The 20,540-nt window shown below is 35.8% G+C and overlaps 1 protein-coding gene across 4 annotated transcripts in view; it reads right to left on the bottom strand.

Moving 5' to 3' along the window:
* STRN (striatin) overlaps positions 1–20,540 on the bottom strand; it is a 94,214-nt gene that overhangs the window by 34,023 nt on the left and 39,651 nt on the right. For all 4 annotated transcript variants that reach the window (XM_043604173.1, XM_043604171.1, XM_043604175.1 and 1 more), the window contains exons 4-7: positions 12,506–12,584; positions 9,893–10,060; positions 7,890–8,025; positions 2,633–2,768 (exon numbers count right to left, since the gene is read on the bottom strand). In XM_043604173.1, coding sequence (XP_043460108.1) covers positions 2,633–2,768; positions 7,890–8,025; positions 9,893–10,060; positions 12,506–12,584 — 519 coding nt within the window. The remainder of the gene's footprint in view (positions 1–2,632; positions 2,769–7,889; positions 8,026–9,892; positions 10,061–12,505; positions 12,585–20,540) is intronic.

Below are 20,540 nucleotides of genomic sequence, written 5' to 3'. Positions count from 1 at the left end.
ATGTAATATCTAAGAAACGACAATTCAATTTCCTAGGTAATAATATTAAATTTCTCTTGAAAGAAACAGAAAAAAACACTAGAAGATTTGAGTGACTTTTATTAAATTAAGCCCCACAACTCTATAATGAGAAGCCCTCATTTTCATTCCATTTTCTGAATTCAGTTATGACTGACTCACAAAAAAAACACTTATTAATTTATGTAATGAGAGAAGATTATTATTAAGAGATTATACAAAACAGTCTTCAATGATCTTTTCATTTCAAAAATTTTATATTTTTGGCATGTGTTCATCAACTAATCATTTTTTTACAGGCCTTATAAACAGCACTTTGTAAACTTATCAATCAACCTTCATTCAAAATTTAAAGCAATTTAAGTGATTTGTTAGCCTATAAGTTCTTAAACAGGAAACTGAGCTTCTAGCAGATAAGAAATTCAATCATTAATTTTCACTATTTCAAGAGAAGAAAATTTAAGGAGTAAATATGTTACATATTTTATACTTAGTATAAATTTATATACTATATAACATTATGTGTTAGCTCAGAACTCTTGCTTGAACTCAAGACTCATATCCAACTGCCCACTCTACATTTCCATGAGAAATTCTAAGATATCTCCAACTAAACATATAAAATCAAATTCCCCCCTTTTCCAAATCCAATGTTTCATCCTGCCATTTGCTCAGACCAAAAAACTCCCTTTCTTTCACACCTCACATCAAATATTTCAGGAAATACTGTTTTTTCTACCTTCCAAACACATCTAGAATCTGACTACTTAGCACATACACTACTTTTCTAATCACCCTGTCTCTTGCTAGCATTACTACAATAATTGCCCCCTTTCCCCTAACATCAAGATTATTACCAACAATGGCTACTAAAGGTAGTCTTTCTCAATACAGCAGCCAGAATGATGCTTTAAAAGTCAGACCATGTCACCCTTCTGCTCAAATTCCCCTGTAGTTCCCCATCTCACCAGTGGTCTATGGCCCTACACGATTTGATCATTTGTTACCATATTCCCCTTAGAATCACTCTGCTTCAGCCATTCTGGTGTCCCAGAATTCCTCAAGCATATGAGGGCTACTGCTATCCTGGGGCATTTGCTGTAGCTTTTTTTTTCCTGAATATTCCTCCCCTAGATATCTTACTGTCAACCCATCAATCCACTTCAAGTCTTTTGTCCAGGTGTTACCCCTCAATGGGGCCTACCCCATTACAATTTTAAATTGTAATCTGTCTCCTCCAGGCCACCCTGAGCCCAGCACTCCCTATCTCCTTTACTCTGTTCTACTTTTTCTATTTCCCACAACATTTATCACCTTCTGACATGCTCTATCATTTATGTTTATTGCTTACTGGCTATATTCCCTTAGCAGACTATATGGACCACAAAGGTAAGGATCTTCACCAAATGACTTGGCACATAGAAGGCACTTTATCAATATTTGTTGGATGACTGGAATAAATCTAAATGAATCAGAACAAACAGGAATCTATTTTTAAGAAGTTTAAATTTCAATCTACAGTTTTAAAAACTTTATTGGGCCTCTGAATATACTAAACACAATAAATTTTAAAACTCTCAACATTTTTATAGCTCTAACTATAATCTATCAATAATAAAAATACTCTATTTTTCCAGAAAGATCTAACAATTTAAAATGTTAATATTTCGGGGCGCCTGGGTGGCTCAGTCGGTTGGGCATCCGACTTCGGCTCAGGTCATGATCTCACGGTTTGTGGGTTTGAGCCCCGCATCAGGCTCTGTGCTGACAACTCAGAGCCTGGAGCCTGTTTCAGATTCTGTGTCTCCCTCTCTATCTGCCCCTCCCCCACTCCAGCTCTATCTCCCTCTGTCTCAAAAAAAATTTTTAAAAATGTTAATATTTCATCAATCAGCTCTTAGTAATAAATTAAACTGGGTAGCTTTTGGATCCTAGAGGGTCTTCCATTTTTTTTTAATTAAAAGTTAAACCTTATTGTTATCTTCACTAGACTCAAAACAATAGTAATGGAAGGTCACAGAAGATGTGTGGTGAAATCTATTACTTGCCAGAAACTAACAAGATTCTTTTTTTTTTTTTAATATATGAAATTTATTGTCAAATTGGTTTCCATACAATTGGTTTCTATGCCTCGTACAAACTGATGAAATCTGCCTAGAATGAGTAACTACAATTTTTTAAATCTGTACTTCTTTTTGCACAGAAGATGCCAGAGATGAGTCTCTAAAACCCTCTATTACATTCTCATACTCAATTTCTACAAAATCTAGATTTTCAAGTTCTACTATCTAGGCAGAAAACACAGAACAGTCTGTATACGGATTCAAATTATTTTCATGGATATTGCTTATATTTTAAAAAAAAATAAGATAACCAATACAACTTTCTTTAAACAGACACACACATGCGCGCGCACACACACACACACACACACACACACACACACACACAGATATATACACCGGATAAAAGGTGACAATAGTAAAAAGTTCATAGGATGTTCAACATTTCAACATTATGAGAAATTTACAGTGTTCTTCAAGATGTTGCCCTGCTGGTAAAATACTGGTTTCTTTTACTTAACGTCTCTGGTGGGATCCATATGCTTCCTTACCCCATTCTGTTCCATCGCCTGCACTTCTAGACTCACTGTCTCCTTCCTCTGATGTAACCAAGAAGTCAAACTCCTTTAGGGCTTCTTTTGTATCTCGATCTTCACTGCTATCAGGCAATGCTTTTTTCCTAACAATCTAACGAAAAAACATGCTAAATTAAAATTTTAGGATATATTATGGAATTTCTTTTTTTTTTTAACGTTTATTTATTTTTGAGACAGAGAGAAACAGAGCATGAACGGGGGAGGGTCAGAGAGAGGGAGACACAGAATCTGAAACAGGCTCCAGGCTCTGAGCTGTCAGCACAGAGCCCGACACGGGGCTTGAACTCACTGACCGCCGAGATCATGACCTGAGCCGAAGTCAGCCGCTTAACCGACTGAGCCACGGAGGTGCCCCTGGAATTAATTTAAATAAAGAAAAACAGTATCCCTTTCTCATCGAATGAGAAAACTCAACTATTGGTTTCTTCAGAAAGTAGATCTTTGTTATGTTAAATAGCTGTAATACCTAACCAAATCAATGGAAAACAGGGGTCATTTTGAAAAGATACACATTACACATTTTAAAGTAACCATTTAAACTTTGTTCAATGATGGCTTGTTTTAAATAGACGAATGAAATCAGATATTGAAAACATTGTTATAGTCGATGAAAAATGTCCCTGACATACTACAGTACTAGGAGAACCACAACCATCTCTTACATTTCTTGGATGCAGCCTGTGTAACGTGTAGACGTTCTATTCTAACCAAAATGAGAAACATTTCACACAACAGTGCAAAGGTTTTACAGAATATAACCATGATAAAGGTTAGCTCTACTACATCATTCCCTTAAAAATCTAAAATCCCAAAATGCATGCCTTAAGACTTAGAAAGTATTCGGTTAGAGGGGGAAAAAAAGGTTCCCATTACTATTTCTACTGTTCCAACCTGGCATCAGTTTTCTCCAATAACTCTCTACATATTTAAACTTTTTCTAAAACCTTGATCTTTCAGAGTGTGACTTAACTTAGATTTACTAGAAAATCTGGCAAGGGCTGTTATGTCTCATTCTATCTATTTAGGAATGTCTCTGGAATCACAAATCCAGTTGAAGGATTAAAATTTAGGCTTAAGGCATGCATCAGTAATTTTTGAGATCTATATGCCAATACTTGTTATGAATCATTTTCTTTTTAGTCACCTGCACCACTAAGAGCCCAAAGAAATTAGGATGACTGGTTTGCAGTTTCTTTTGCTACAATGGACTCGGTATCTCAACTTCTCCAGACCTCAGCTTCTTCATTTCATGCAAAATGGAAATAGCATGAGTTGATCAAACTGTATCAGTGGGGTAATGTGAGTGGTTTAAAATTTTAAGGGTTCAACAGACTCATCAATAGGACAGACTAGAGTCTAGAAACAGACTCTAAGAGGTAACAAATACCTGACTTGTATTACCCTGTTCTCCTGCTCATTCCTGGTATCAGTTACCAATCATAGTGCTTTTCATCTAAGATCAGATACAGTCTCAAAAATCCTTCTCAGTGCAGCACTCCAGGAAGCCACTATCAGAAGAAGAAAGCTGGTGCAATGAATGAAACCTTATCTGCCTTAACTGTCCTGGTGTGTGTGTGTGTGTGTGTGTGTGTGTGTGTGTGTGTGTGTGTGTGTGTGTGTAAACTGAATAGGAGAAATCAAGGATTCTTTAATGCTGCTAGAATAACTGGTTTAACTATTCGGAATATTTCCCTAAAATCAAGACATACTTTTATGTTTACAGCATATTCCAATCTCCCATCTATGAATCTATTAAACAAACAAAAAAAGCAAGACCAGTTTGACATACTGTGGTATAGAAAACCCATGCTGAAGGTGAATTCTTTTGTAACCACATGTCAATAATTTGTTCTAATTTTCCCTGGGCGGCCAGACCAAGGTCAAAAAGTATCTCTCAAGAGTTATGCCAAGAGAAGATGCTAACCTCATTGCTCCACAAACACACTGCCTAATCCCTCTTCTTTCACCCTAGAGGCTTGATCCCTCTCTTTCCTTGACCCTGATGGGACACCAGATATAAATTAGATAGGCCATCACCAACATCTTGTAGATAGAGAATTCTTGTTCTCGATGCTTAACAAAAAGGGCAGAGAAAATACAGACTTACATTGAAAGTCTGAATGTATTTTCAACATTCTTATTACTAAATATGGTATTGTCACAAAATTAACTCCTAATCTGTTCTAGGTTTCATCTCCTCCGCATAACCTTATGAATGAAAATATGGCAACCTGCAGATCACTATCAAGTCTCCCCAACCTAAATAAATTAAAACTCCTGTCGTTTTTTTTTGTTGTTGTTGTTCTTACTTTTTTTTTTTAATGTTTATTTATTTTTGACAGGGAGAGAAACAGAGTGTGAGGGGGGGAGGGGCAGAGAGAGAGGGAGACACAGAATCGGAAGCAGGCTTCAGGCTCTGCACTGTCAACACAGAGCCCGACGAGGGGCTCGAACTCACGAACTGCGAGATCATGACCTGAGCCGAAGTCGGATGCTCAACCAAATGAGCCACCCAGGCACCCCAAAACTCCTGTGTTTTTAATGGTTAGGCATAGAAGAAAAGTATGGTTACCAACAAAGAGTAGGATTAGTAAATGGGAAGGGGTGGGGTTTGTTGTAATAAGCACATATTACTTTTCCTTACGTCTAAGGTTCCACTCCACTCTTACCTTCAGTGAGTTTACAAATCAGCTTAAGAAATTAAGGCAGATACAAAAAAGTTAGGAGTTGTACAGGGTGCCACAAAGATTAGAAAAAGGGATAGAAGGTCCCTTTTCAAATCATTAGAAGAAATATAACATAAATAGGGACAAGACTGTGACTAACACAACAATTAATGATTCTTAATCCCATTACTTTCTTCCTAAGTATCTGAATGTGGAGACTAAATCTTGCTGGTGAAGTTACCCTTCAAAATTTTAAAGATAATCACTTTATATATACATGTATAATTTCAAGATCATTATTACACATAACTAATGGTACTATGATAAGAATGAAGACCATGATGGTAAAGAAAAATAAGATGAAGAGGTTGATCATGAGGAAGAAGAAGGAAAGAGGAGGAAATGATCCAGAATGTAACTCAAAGAACAACCAAACTGTAATAGAGGGTAAAGAGCAAGATAAGAGAACACAGCAGTTTTCTGAAGATACCACAACACTATTTTATAGCCTACACACAAATAAAAGTTACTAATGGCTTTGTTCCTATATTTTCATAGTTGAATCTATTAAACAATTTTGATTAAAGAAATAGTTTAAAAACCTGTTTGTTCACGGAACATTTAATAGAATAATTTTCAGTCATTCTCTATATAGCTTCATGATACGTTTTCTAAGTCATGCTTATTCATTGCTACATAGAGTTAGACTTTGAAAGTCCTTTTGGTATGTGGCTATTAACCTGCAGCCATGAAAATGTGTACAGTATCCTAAAAATTAGCAAAGCTTTACAAAGAAATGATTTGTTTAGAGATGTTTTTTCCTGAAAAGCTAAAAGGATTTTTGAATCCAGTGGTTAAATGGGGTTAAGTATTTTATATTAGCTGTGCCTTCACTGCTTGGTCACAGAATTGCTACAATCTGCACTAACTGGAAGATAGGAGATCTTTATGAATTTGATTACTTAAAAATTCTTGAAACCAGTTTACGGTTAGGAATTTCTAGGAAGACCATACTTAATACTTAGAATAATCAACTTACAGATTTTCTTAATATTTAAATCAATATAATGGCTAACAAATAATGTAAAGCATCATAATCAGTGATCATTTACCACTGAGTTACGAATAAAGTATTTTGATGGGAAAATATGATCTCAATGCAATCAGCCCATAAAAATCACAAGGCAGTAGAAAATTTCCAAATGACTAGGACAGAGAAAAGGGATCATACAAGTTTAGGCATTTTCTTTTCATATAGGAAATTAAAACACATGCTATTACTACGTATTTGCATACGAAAAATTGGGGGTGACTACTTGAAGTTCAAATAATGCCAATGACAAGCCTGTACCAGCAGAATGCTACTGAACAGTGGCTCAGGGAAATAAGAATCTGGAAGTAATAATTTGAGAGTCTCTGATGGAAGCAAACGGCATCAAGAAGAGAGGAGTTACACCCAGAAAGCGTATACATCATTTTCATATACAACATCTCATTTATTCCTCACAAAATCCTCTGAGGATAAGATGGGTATTATGACCTCTGTTTTACAAAGTATAAAACTAAGCCTGAAGGATAAGAAGCACAGGTAACTAGTAACAGAAATGGAACTTAACCCCAAGGCTTTCAACTCTAGGTCCAGTCAGCTTCCCTACCTTGCTTTCTACCTTACTCTTCTTAAATACACAAGGAAGAGGAAATGTAAACATTTTTCTAAACAAAGCATGACCTCATCTATTACTTAAAAGAGGAGAAGGATGGGAAGAAGAAGAGAGAGAAGAGAGGAGGAGGAGGAAAAAGAAGGGAGGAAAAAAGAAGAGAGGGAAAATAACAAGAGGGGCTGAAGGTGACAGAATGGAGAAGGGAAGAGAAGGGAGAAGAAGCAAGAGACACTTCTTATTCCAGGAAACTACCATGGGAAAGTCAACAAATTTATGAAGATCTAAACAAAACTGCAGAATAACTTTAAATCTGTTTGAAGAAATCTAATGGAAGAGTTCTGAGAGTCTATAACATCTGTCTACCAAAGCAACCCAGGCAAAAGTCACAAAAACCTCATCAGTTAGAGGTGATGCCAGTCGCCATCAGGCACCATAATGGGTCTGTCAGTTCTACTGTCTTATAGCACCAATAACGCTGCACTGGTATAACACACACATTTTTACCACATTCAACAGCTCTGCAGAAATACTGAAATGTTTAATGAGCTAACCAGTCAAAGAGTAAGGATCTTTCAAGATTTTTTTTTTATATTTTAAGTAATCTCTCCACCCAACATGGGGCTCAAACTCACAACCCTGAGATCAAGAGTCACATGTACTACTAACTGAGCCAGCCAGGTGCCCCAAAGAGTGAGGACCTTTAAGAGAAAGCTGCCATCCTAAAAATATTCTTGAATTTTAACTCAATACTGAAACCTCTTAGATTAAATGTCCCCAAATTCACACACACAAAAAAAGTTAAGAGTTTAGGTTGAAGAACACAGATTATTTTTAAAGTACACATAATGATCCCTAAAAATATTAATATGTGAGTAACCAACTCACCGTTGAAGTATCAATGATGCTTTTTTCTCTTCCATCAATGTCATCATCTTCATCTTCATCACTGAAATCTGCAGCTGCACTTTCAAGGAATTTGAAATTATCCAGCACGGAGGCAGAATCTGTTAACTCGGATTTTCTGGTTTAAAACATGTACGTCTTGCTCAGTTCATTTTTTATACTTAACATAAGAATTAATCCATGATATGCTGCATTAACTTGTCTATATTATAACTATGACCCCTCAAATCATGTTATGAACAACACTGATTCTTATCCATTACATTTCCATGGATTTTAATTGGAAAAGCACTATAGGAAGTGGTTACTCTTAAAGTACTTTACAATCATAACTATTCAGACTAATGGCCCCTCCTGATTCAGTATTCTTTTGATCCTTAAGTCAAACTTAATGTACTTCTTTTTAAAAATATTTTCTTTTTAAACATTTAAAAATATTTTCTATTTTTCTCTATTCTTTTACTCTCTGCAATTCTTCCTCCAACAATATCAATTTCTATAACTAAAAAAATAACTACTAGGTCAATTTTCTCTAATGCAATCTTACATTTCTGCTGAACAGCTAAGGAGCTGAAAAAAGTAAATGTGCACATGAAATAACTTATTAGTCAAACTAATACTATAAAACTTGATCGTGTTAATGAATAAACCATTCATTTTCAAAATGACTGACTTTTCAAACATATACAATTTTAATTTAGTCCCTCAAAATAAATCTAGTAAATAATTTCCTAATAGCCAGAATAGAATGATTTCTCTCCAGTTAATTAGGAAATGTTTTAGATAAAAGGCATTTTCTTAAAAAAAAAAAAAAAATTAACCACAACTATGGACAAAATTTTCAAAACAGATACATCTCAAATTTCAAATCTGTTGAGAGCTATGTTTTTGGTTTTTTTCCACCCTATTCTCTATCCCTACATAAATCAGACAGATTCAGAATAATACCCTTTTCAGTTTCAAAACACAGGTCAAGGACAAAACACAAGACAATTAGAGTGGTCTTTTCTGAACATCTTTACAATGACTTACAATAACCCTTTAGGTAAAACTATAATCAGGAATAAGGCCTGCATTGTTTGTATCTACACAAAGAAACAATCTAATCTTACATTTATAAAAACAAGTTAATGTAGTCTTAGTTATTACTGAATACATTTAAGAAGGGTCCAATGACATTTGTTTAGAGAACTTATAAGTCCTATTTTTGAGCCTTTACCCATATCCCATAATTTTAACGTTCCAACTAACAGAAACGCTGTTCCTACTAGAAAATGTATAGAGTTCAATTTAAACCATTCTTATGGCTTTAACATGCATTAAAATGAAGTAACATAATATTTAGACTTTCATAGAATCTTTGGCTTTTTATTTAAGAATCATGCCAACATTTTTTTCAATAAAGAATCTCCTTATTTAACTGTTCATATTCATTTTAAACAAAATTACATGTAATTGTATGACATATGATCCAAAATGCAAAACAAAATATTTCAAATAGCTATTGAATTTCTCACACTGATTCTATCAATTAAAAACATAAACTCAAAATAGATAATTTTCAAAAGAAAGAGGGGTTACAGTATTATTAAATACACAAACATGGTTAAAAGTTTTACTTCTAAAAAATTTGAGGAATTTATAGGAGTTCTAGGTCACCAGGAATGAAATTTCATTTTTACAGATTTGAACTGAATTTTGAAAGATGATCTTTTGTGAAGTTCTAACAGTAAGTGACTGAGCTTCAAGATATTAAAATCTATTAAATCTATAAATTTCAAGCAAATAAAAATATCTTAAACAAAAAATATTATAATAATCACAAATAACTCTAATCCCTATAGGTTATCTTCTACCAAATGAAATTTCCATTTTTTAATTAAACTTTATAAAAAAATTATTCCTGTAACAGTATCTAAAATTGCAAGTATCACAAGTGTCACCCATAAACCAAAATTATTTAGTAACCCAGACAAAATACTCACCCAATCATTGCTGTCTCTTTAACTTCAGCCTCTGTGCCATTTATAACTGAGTCCTGATTTCTGTCATCTTCCCTGTCCGTGACGTCACTTGAAAAGCCCAAGAGAGCTCGTACTCGTTTAGATTTCACATCTAGAATAGTATCCGTGTAACCCACCTCCTGTAGATACCTGTGTGCGAAGAGGATTCTTACAATCCAGTCATTTTGGAATCAGTATTCTGTAACTTAACATGTAAATAAAAGTATTTCTTTAAATCCATTGCCTGCAGAAGACTTAACAGTACAGTACTATGCTGGCAAGACTGGCTAATAAATAATCTTCCAGCTGCCAGATGGAGATGTCTCTTGCAGTACCAGCCTCTACGGTCACTGAAAAAAATCAAAGAACTATACAATACACTATTCATTGCATTTATCATAAGAAGAAGCTGTTCCTTAATATACCTAAAAGCACATTCTTTCTTCCAGGCAGGATTGGAGCAAACTCACTCTCAGATCCTTAATAAATTACTATTTTATAACAGTAATTATTATAACCAGTACTCTTTTTACATTTCTGCTATAAAGTGTTTTTGGATCAACTGTCTGAGAGCTAGAGAGAATATTTCTAGCATATCTGCTTTCCTCCAAGACATACAAGAAGAGTACATTCCAAAGAGTCATTTCTACAGAAAGGAAGCTTTTATCCTAAGCCAACTCTAAAGTAAAAATAGCCCACAATTCAATTGTGGATGTGGGATGCGTGTGTGCACGTGGGTGTGTGTGATACTGAGAGCCAGCGGCACAGAAAAAATAGGTTTGTACTGAGAGCTAGACCTGGTTCTAAAGCCCATTTCTGCCACTTTCTTCCTGTGTAACTTTAATTCTCCTGAACTTCAGCTTTCTTCCCTCCTAAGAGTGACACATCTAATACATTGGGTGGCATACAGAAGGCATTCGTTATCCTTTAACAGCAAAGATCGATCAAAAAAGACCAAAAACAGTAGCAGCAAAAACATGAAAAAGGCAAACGTCATGCCAAAATACTGTCATTAACAAATGTGAAAGACAAATATTAGGCATGAACCTGTAAGTAAGCATCAAGTCTATGAAATGAAAGAGAAAACAAAGGTGGACAAGATAATTAGTTTCAGGTCAGTTTATTTCAAGATCAGGTATTAACAGATTACAGCTCAAAGAGATATTTCACAAAGATGTGTGACCGAAATGGAGTAAGTGTATCTTACCAAATCAAGACACTCATTTTAATACTATCCAATATTTATAGAAAGGTTTTGATGAGGGGCACTCAGGTGGCTCAGTAGGTTAAGCGTCTGACTCTCGGTGTCAGTTCAGGCAACGATCTCACGGTTAGTGAGATCAAGCCCCGCATCAGGCTCCATGTTGGCAGCACAGAGCCTGCTTGGGATTCTGTCTCTCCCTCACTTCTCATTTAAAAAATCATCACTTTAAGAACACTCATTTATAAAAAGAAAAATTCATAATCATATTTAAGACCAAAGTGAGGGCACCAGTGAAAACCACTTATTAAATATTAGTGAATTCTCATTTTCTTTAACTTTGAATAGATAACAAATACATAAAAGGGAACATTTTAATATTCTCTCTGCCATTAGTCAAAAGGAATGGCCGGCACAAATCCACTCTGGAAACCACAGATGTAGACTATTCACAGGAAACCCCAAAATCCAAAACAGGTAGTAAATTTCATTTTACTCAAGCACAAATTAGAATACCAATTTCAAATGTGATATGCAAGAACCAGGCAGTGAGCTGGTAAAGTGGGTTATAGCCTACCACCTGACATCTGAACCTCATTCCAGCTTTGTTTCCTCTTTATAGTCTCAAAACACATTTTATAGGAGAAAGTACATGTTAGTGCAATATCTGCAAATTGGGAAAATTAAAGAAGTTCTTCAATTTATTTAAATTAGAAAGTTTAAAAAACATAACCCAAAATTTTACATCTTAATATTGATTAGACTTCTACTAGGACACACGTATATTCATGTACAAAAGATGCAAAAATAACTTTAGGAATACAGAATTCTTTAAAATGTAAACATAAGCATATATTAAAATTTAGAAGCTTAAAATTAATCTCTGAGGGATGCCTGGGTGGCTCACTCGGTTAAGCATCCAACTTGATTTTGGCTCAGGTCATGATCTCACGGTTTGTGGAATTAAGCCCCAGGTCAGGCTCTGCTCCCAGTGTGGAGCCTGCTTGGAATTCTCCCTCTCTCTCTGCCTCTCCCCAACCCCCCTCAAAATAAATAAATAAACACTTATTAGATATACTCTTTGATAAAGCTAAAATTATAAAATAAAAGAATTTATTCTTGGTAATTCTTGTTAATATTTAATAAAAAATGAATTCTACCACAGGGGGAAAATGTGTAATATGAAAAAGGAACAGTAATTCAATTAAGTTTTTTCATACCAGCAGTCTAACAATAAAAGAGATAATATTATTGTACTGAGTTGCAAATGCAAAAAATATATATATGTATATATCTATATATAGATGTATCTATAGATACATATATAGATATATAAATATATATATGTGTACCCTGATGAAATATACTTCTTTGTTTAACCACAGGATACTTACTGTCTGAGTAGTTGTCGACCTTGTTTCCACATTAACTGGCTGTTTTGTTGTGGCTGTACCTCTGTTTCATTACCTTCATCTGGAAAACATTAAATCATAATAAAAATGCCTTGCTTTGTACATTAGAGAGTATCTCAATTCATAAAATATGTCCAATAAAAATTTATTAGATCAGAATATGCAAAACTACACTGTAAGGTATGTTTTAGGACAATGTAAATTCTGTTTTTTAAATCTAATTTCCATAACAAAATATAAATTCATTATAGCTACTAGATTCCCCTGAGAGTAGCAGAACTAAAATAACGACATTTTCCCAATCTCTAGTAGCCTAAGAATTTTCCTCCAGGACAAAGACTGACTCAAATCAAGTCATACAATAGGAGTCCAATGAAAGTATTATGGAGCACCACATCAGAACTAGAACAAAGTACTCAGGAATGATGACAGAAAAGCCAGTCTGGTAAAGAGTAGATATAGGTAAGAAATAATTTCAATCCACATCTATTTCCTTCACTAGTTATTAAGTAAAAACCTCAAGTATTCTTTTGAAGACGTTCCTTGAATGAAAACCACCTAAGCCCTGTAAAGCTTTAATTCATCATTTGGTAGACGCTGAACCCTTTTAAGATAGTAAAATGAAAAGAGCCCTCTCTGTGATAAATCTGGACTACAGAATTTCCAAACTATACTCTGACTCAACTTTAAAAATACAAAAAAAAAAAAAAAAAAAAAAAAAAAAAAAAACCCCAAAAAGTTCACACTTTTCATCAGCCCTTGATCAAACTGCAAGAAACTGTGATCTCTTACAGGGTTTTATTCAAGTGGAGATATAAGAGAGATTGGGAAAATTTGTTTTATGATTTTGATGTTAAGCATTTACTATGTTCCAGATGCTATGTTAAAAACACATATGTTATCTTTTTTAATCTTTACAACCCCAAATCCCCATTTTAAAGATGAGCAAGATGAGTTTTACAAGTTAACTGTAAGATTCCCAAGTTAGAAACACAGTTGTAAGGTGCTGAAATCACATGTGACTCCAGAGTTGTTTCCCTCTACATGCTCTCACTACAGTGAGAAGAAATTAAAGAAATAAGTAAATGAGAATTTGGTCTTCCATTTTCATTTTTCTCCTAAAATAGTTAGGCCCAGCTCTGTGATATACCAAAGAAATAGCAGTACAGTGGGGGGTGGGAGGGATTAAGATACCTTAAAAAGATAAGAGTACTTTGGGATAGGATGACTTCAGAGGGTATACTTTAAAAAAAAAAAAAAAAAAAGAGGGCAAAATGATGTCCCAATATTAAGGAAAAACAACACATCTGCTTCCATTGACCCACAAATTCAGGAATACACTATGGTATGTTCTAAATATATCCCCTTTTTAAGTGAAGTAAGTAACCTATACCTGCCAAGTGAGAACATGTGCATTGGCATTTCAAAAGACTAAAAATTTCAGATGTGAAAGAACTTTTGAGATCATTTAATCTCCCATCAGTAATGGCCCGAATTCTTTCTATACTATCCTCAGATATACTCAACTGTCTTTGCCTATTTTGGCAGCTCATGATGTTATTACCAAAGTGTGACACATGCACTCAATGGAATACTACTCAACAAGGAATGAACATACCAACACGAATGAATCTCAAATGCATTGTGCTAAGTGAGAAAAGCTAGAATCAAAAGGCTATATTTATTCTGTATGATCCTGGAATTCATATGAGTTTCTGGAAAAGGCAAAACTACAGGAACATAAAACAGATTAGCGGCTGCTCAGGGATTAGAGTGGGGAAGAAGGGTAGTAGGAACAAGACCATATATGTTTGTGAAAACACTAAAAAAGGTAAATTTTGCTTATGTAAATTATATCTTAATAAAAAATAAATTAAGCCAAATCAAATAAGAATGCATCTTCACCCTCTTTAAGAAAAAAAGTGTATTTGTATACTGATATAAAATCTGACTCCCTGGGTAACGTATTTTTTTTAAAGTCTTGGATTAAAAAAAAAACTTCTGTACACGAGAACCTAATTTTTCCCACCGTTCTTTTATCCAAGTTAAAACTCACAGTTCTCTCAATCAACTATCAGATTCACTCTTACCTTACCAAGTTTAAAAAAAAATGACATCAAAAAAAGTGAGGATTTTATTTGAAGTGGTAAGAGTTGAATTGCTTGGTAATATTAAAAGTACTTGAGTGGTACTTCCAGTGCAGTTGGAGAAGAGGGACCCAATTTACCCTCCTGCTTGTAACAAGTACAAAACAAAATAGATGAAATCATGGTTAAGACACTGGACATCAGGCAACAGAGGAAGATGATCCCTGAGAGAAGAGAAGCACAGTGAGCCCTGTGATTATTCCTGCTCACTGCCTGGACAGCGTTTCTAGATCACAGCATAGGGAGGGAGAACAAAAAACAGTATCTGAAGAAATGATGGCTGAAAAGTTCCAAGTTGCATGCAAACTACAAACCCATAGATCCAAGAGACTCCACAAATCCCAAGCACAAGAAATATAATCGGGGGGGGAGGAGAGGGGAGAGTACCTGGGAATTATACCATAGCACATCATAATGAAATTGCTTAAAACCAATGATCAAATGAAAACTCTTCAAAGCAGCCAGAGAAAAAGGTCACATTCTACATACAGAGAAATAAAGATAAGTTTGATAGAAGGTATCTCATCAGAAACAATGCAAGCAGGCAAAATAAAGATGTTTCAGACACACAAAGGCTGGAAGAAGTCATTGGCAACAAACAGCCCATACTACAGGATACATAAAAGCCCTTGAGGCAGATGGAATATGATGCCAGAAAATATGGATCCCCACAAAGGAATGAGGAGCACTGGAAATGTATACTTTTTGTATTATTTAAATCCCTTTAAAAGAGAATCGATTGCTTCGACAAATAATGAATGTAGTGTGTGACTTATAATATAATACAAGAAAATATGTGAGAACAACTACCAAAGAGAAACGGAAATACGTGGGTTCTCACGCTACAAAAGAAGTGGTATACTGTCACTCAAAGATAGATGGCGGTTTAAAAAAAAAAAAAAAAGAAGTATACTATTAACCCTAAAGCAACCACCAAACCAGCAAGGAGTTATAGCTAATAAGTGAGCAAGAGAGAAAATAGAACCGTTAAAAAAAAAAAAAAAAAAAAAAAAAAAACCAACAAAAACTAGATGAATCCAAAAGAAATCTAAAAGGAAAAGGGAGCAAAGAACAGACTGAACAAACAAAACAAACAGCCAAGGTGGGAACTTTAAATCTAACCATATCGATAGTCACGTGAAATGTAAATGGTCTTAAACATCGTGATGAAAAGGTAGAATCTGTCACTCTGGATAAAAATATTCTATTTTTAATAAGTACCTGTCTTCTAATATTAAATAGAAGAAACTGAACTATGGAAAGATAAATAAGATTAACATAATCTGGGGTAATATTCTCCTAAAACAGAAATGTGAAGGTTTGGAAATAGAACAAAACAGGGGAAAAAAAAAAAAGGCAGAAAAGAAACGAATTTTACAGTGAAAAATGTTTCAGAAAATGTCTGGATTATCAGTTTAAACAAAAGTAGTATAAATGGATAAAAGATCAAGCACTAGGAAAATTCCTGCTTCTTTAAAGTTTACCCTGTGGTGAACACACCACCTTCGACCCTCTCCTCGTCACTGTCCTCATCACTGTCACCTACGAATCCCTCGATAACGCTCAGAACCAGGCTTACATGCTTCCTCTGCAACCAAACGTTTACATCATCTTGAGCAGTTAACATTCATGTGGGTGATCCACCTTAGGCTCCCCACAACCACCACCCTCTCTAGCTGTCAGACCTCAGATCCTGTCATTATGAAGAACAGACACAGATGCAAACTCACTCTCTGAGCATATCCTTCAGGCTCATACTCCCACCTCACTAGTTCTTTCATTTAGCTGGGACCTCAGATCAGGGGCCAGCCAGCAAATTACAGCCTACAGGTCAAACGTGGCCCGCTGCACTCATTCATTTCTGTGTTGTGGCTACTTTCATGTTAGGATGTCAGAGCTCAGTAGCTGCAACAGGTAACATATGGCCTAAAAAGCCCAAACATTACTACTTGGCCCTTTACGGGACACCAGTGTGCTGGCCTGCTCCAGACAACAGCCCATCCCCTTACTTTTACCCATTAGCCTCCTTTTTGTCTTCACTTCCTTCCCTCCCTAGTCTTAGTTCACGGTCTATCACTGCAACTGTTCTTTAGCCAATATCCTCAAGTTACTCCTTCCTTTTGTCTCTCCATAAATTCAATGAATTCCATTATTAACTATTTTCATCCTACTTAACTTCCACCCAAGCTGTCAAGGGTGTAAACCAATGCTTCTATATAAACTCATGATCACACACCTTGACTGGACCCTTAGCTTTTCTCAATCCTACTATTTGTTATCAGTTTGTCCTCCTGCTCACTATTATGTTAAACCTTCTCTACTTTTCTTAAACCTGTCATACACTCTTAGCAGATAATCCAGTCTTACACATAAAGCTATCATATTAAATACCCACCACCAAACTGAAACCCAAACTCACAAACCCAACACCTAACTTCTACATTCGTTCTTGGGAACAATAAAAGACATACTCCTCCCAGCATTGTCCAGCTAATTCAGAATCCAGTCCCTATCACTTCTTCAGATACCTTCCTATTTTAAATACCTCTTCTCTTTCCTTTTTATTTGCTCCTCTTCTAAGAAACACTTGCACGCATGTACACACACACACACACACACACACACACACACACACACTTTCCTTGACCCCATGGATCCTTTCAGCTGTCCCTGTTCTTCACCTTCACAATCTAAACTTCCTGAAAGATGACTACATGGAGTCTTCATTTTCCATTCATGTCTTTGTTTCTGCCCTCACCCTTCTCCTAAAACTGCCCAAAATAATGACCCATGTATCACTAAATCTTAAGGCTACTCTTCAGAACCTCTGGCCATTACTCACAGTGCTGTAGAGTCCTTTCCTGTGAAATCCCTCCCTTCTCCTGGTTTCCTTCCCACCATTAAGATAATTCTTATCAGTTTCCTTTCCAGCTTTCTACTCTTCTACCAGTTTTGTATTAGAGATCCTGGTCCTCCTCTTACTGTGCCTTAAGTCCCTGGGTGAGTTCTTCCTCTCCAGCGACCTGAGTGCCCTCGGTACTGCATGCTGAGGCCTCTCAAATCTACATATCCAACCCAGACCTCTGGTTGGAGCTTCAGACCCACACAGCCAGCTGTCTACCAGCCAGCTTCACTTGACTGCCTGACAAATAAATCCAAGAGTGAACCCATCATTTTCCAAATCTACATCTGAACTAGTTTGCAAAACTGGCAGTGTGGTGGCCATCTTTGAGTTTTGAGTGTCCCTGGTTTTCATCCCTTACGTAGAAAGAAGAACGGATTCCTGCAGATTTTACTTCCTAAGTACTTCCTGAACACACCCACCCTCTTCATCTCCACTGTCAGTGCCCTGCGAAGGCAGCTTTCCACACTCAGCCAGGTGTGTCCCATCACCCATCCAGATCCTCTCTCATATGCCTGCTACACCTGCCGCCCATGGGGTATAAGAGCAAATCTGATCATGAGAGTTAAGATCCTTCAAGTGCCTTCTCAAAACTCTTAGGATAAAATGAGAATCCTTAACATATTTTACGAGACACGTGTAACATACTTTACCATCTGCCCCTCTGGTTAACTCTCTAGCTGCATCTAGAAACACTCCTTCCCCGGCCTTCCTCTACTAGCCGGTTATTTTATTTCTCAAATGTGCCATATATCTTCCCTCTGTCTTTCTCCTACCTCTCATTCAACAATAATTTAGTAAGTTCACTTTCCCTGGCCAGTTCTTACTTGTCCTTCAGACGCTAACTGTTCATTTCCTGCAAAAAAGCCTTTCTTGACTGCTTAAGCCTAGACTTGGTTCCCCTGCTATTGTGCTTCTTAACACCTATTACCTTCCCCATTATACAGGTCATTTTACTGCAATCACTTTTTTCTTATCTCCCCTGTAAAAATCCAGTAAGGCACTGTTATCTCATTCACTGAATCTGGTGCTAGGTCTGACAAGCACTACATATTTAATATTTGTAAATAAATAGTTTGAAAGATCAGTAGATGAAATCACCCTTGGTACTATGTGTTGTATACTAAGAAAATAAACCTGAAAGTTAGGAATTATTTCCTCTATTTTTCCCAGTTTCAGATAAGGAACAGAACAATCTCAGAAAGATTAATACCGCAGGTATTTAAAGTGTCAGGGCAGAGTTAAGAACTTACACGCATAAAAGTCAAACTTCTTCTAGAGCCACTTGTTTACTTATAAACATGTTGTATATATTGCAACTAGACCTTTACTAGGTGCAAGTTTACTCCTAAATTAATATTGAAAACATTAACTAAATTAAAAGTTTACTCCTAAATTAATATTGAAAACATTAACTAAATTAAAAGTTTACTCCTACATTAGTATTGAAAACTTAAGAAATAAACTACTTTATATAAAAGTACTGATTGTATCCCTTCTGTGAATCAGACAAGGTAACTTTTAGGACAGCCTTTGACAAATAGCCTACATTTAAAAAAAGAAAAAAAAATTAATTTAAGTGTATCTCAAGTCAAAAGAAGAGACACCAGAGTAAGACAGAACAATTTAAAAAAACAAAGCAAAAAAACTGAGCCAATGATCAACTGGTACCACTCTAAATCTCAAGGACTCAATATTCAGCTGTGGAAATGCGTACACTGAATTCAATTATAAAATCAGTGGCACGTTCAGAACTTACTTTGTAAATTTTTTTTCATACATTGTCAAATATACGAGCAGTGTGGTTGGGGCACCTGGGTGGCTCAGTGGTTAAGCATCAGACTCTTGATTTCGACTCAGGTCGTGATCAAACGGTTCGTGAGTTCAAGCCCCACATCAGCCTCTGCGCTGACAGTGCAGAGCCTGCTTGGGATTCTCTCTCTCTTTGTCCCTCCCCTGCTCATGCTCTCTCTCTCGCTCTCTCACAATAAATAAACAAACAAAAAAAAAGCAGTGTAGCAAAATAGGACTAATATGAATTTTGGATCCTGTACATATGGGGCACCTGGCTGTCTCAGCGGAAAAAACATGCAACTCTTGACCTTGGGGTCATGAGTTCAAGCCCCATGCTGGGTATAGAGATTACATACATTAAATAAATAAACTTAAAAAATATATATATGAATTTTCGAGTCAACAGACCAGGGCTCAGATCCATATTCCCATTACTTAATAGTTGTGTGACCTTGTACAAGTTTCTCCACTTCTCGGAGTTCAAATTTCACTTAGGTAAAATTAGAGCCAAGTCATCTTTACGGGTAACTATTTTATGAGTAACTATCTGAAGCTAATATACACAAAGCACCTAGCCCAAGGCATGTATTTCAGCAAATGATATAAACAATAATTGAGATCTTCACATATTTGATCTTGAAATTTAATCTGAAATTATGTCAAAACATTCTCATTTGAAACATGGTAACTTTTGAACAACTTTTCTTACTATCCCTTATACCTACTAATGTGTCATTTACATCTATATTCCTTAATATCTGATTGCTTACAAAGTGCTATTTTTGTAGGGATGAAAAGACAGGAAAAGAAAAAAGAAGAAATAACACAAAAGATAATAAAAGTTTTAGCTGTTAAAAGATGGTCTGGCTGCAGAAAACTCTCATGGGTAAGAGAGTCCAAAAACAATCTTGCACCTGCAGCTGAGGGATGAGGTTGAGGAGATTAGGAATTCTCTGTATTTGAGAAGTCTTTGAACTCCATCATCCCTTCTCTTTCTCTCAGGATTTCAAGGGCATGATGTACTTTAAAAAGCACATCTCAAAGTTCCCATTAACATCGGGGAAACCCAACAAGACACAGTTATGTCAGTGCATTACTCCATGAATTCTGGTCCTTCCAGTAAGTGGAGAACAAAGGAGAAAATGGGAGGACGAGGAGGAAGAAAGGGGAAGAG

The sequence above is a fragment of the Prionailurus bengalensis genome, chromosome A3 (genome assembly GCF_016509475.1).
Source record: "Prionailurus bengalensis isolate Pbe53 chromosome A3, Fcat_Pben_1.1_paternal_pri, whole genome shotgun sequence".
NCBI classification, from domain to species: domain Eukaryota; kingdom Metazoa; phylum Chordata; class Mammalia; order Carnivora; family Felidae; genus Prionailurus; species Prionailurus bengalensis.
This window is presented reverse-complemented; position numbering and strand designations above follow the sequence as displayed.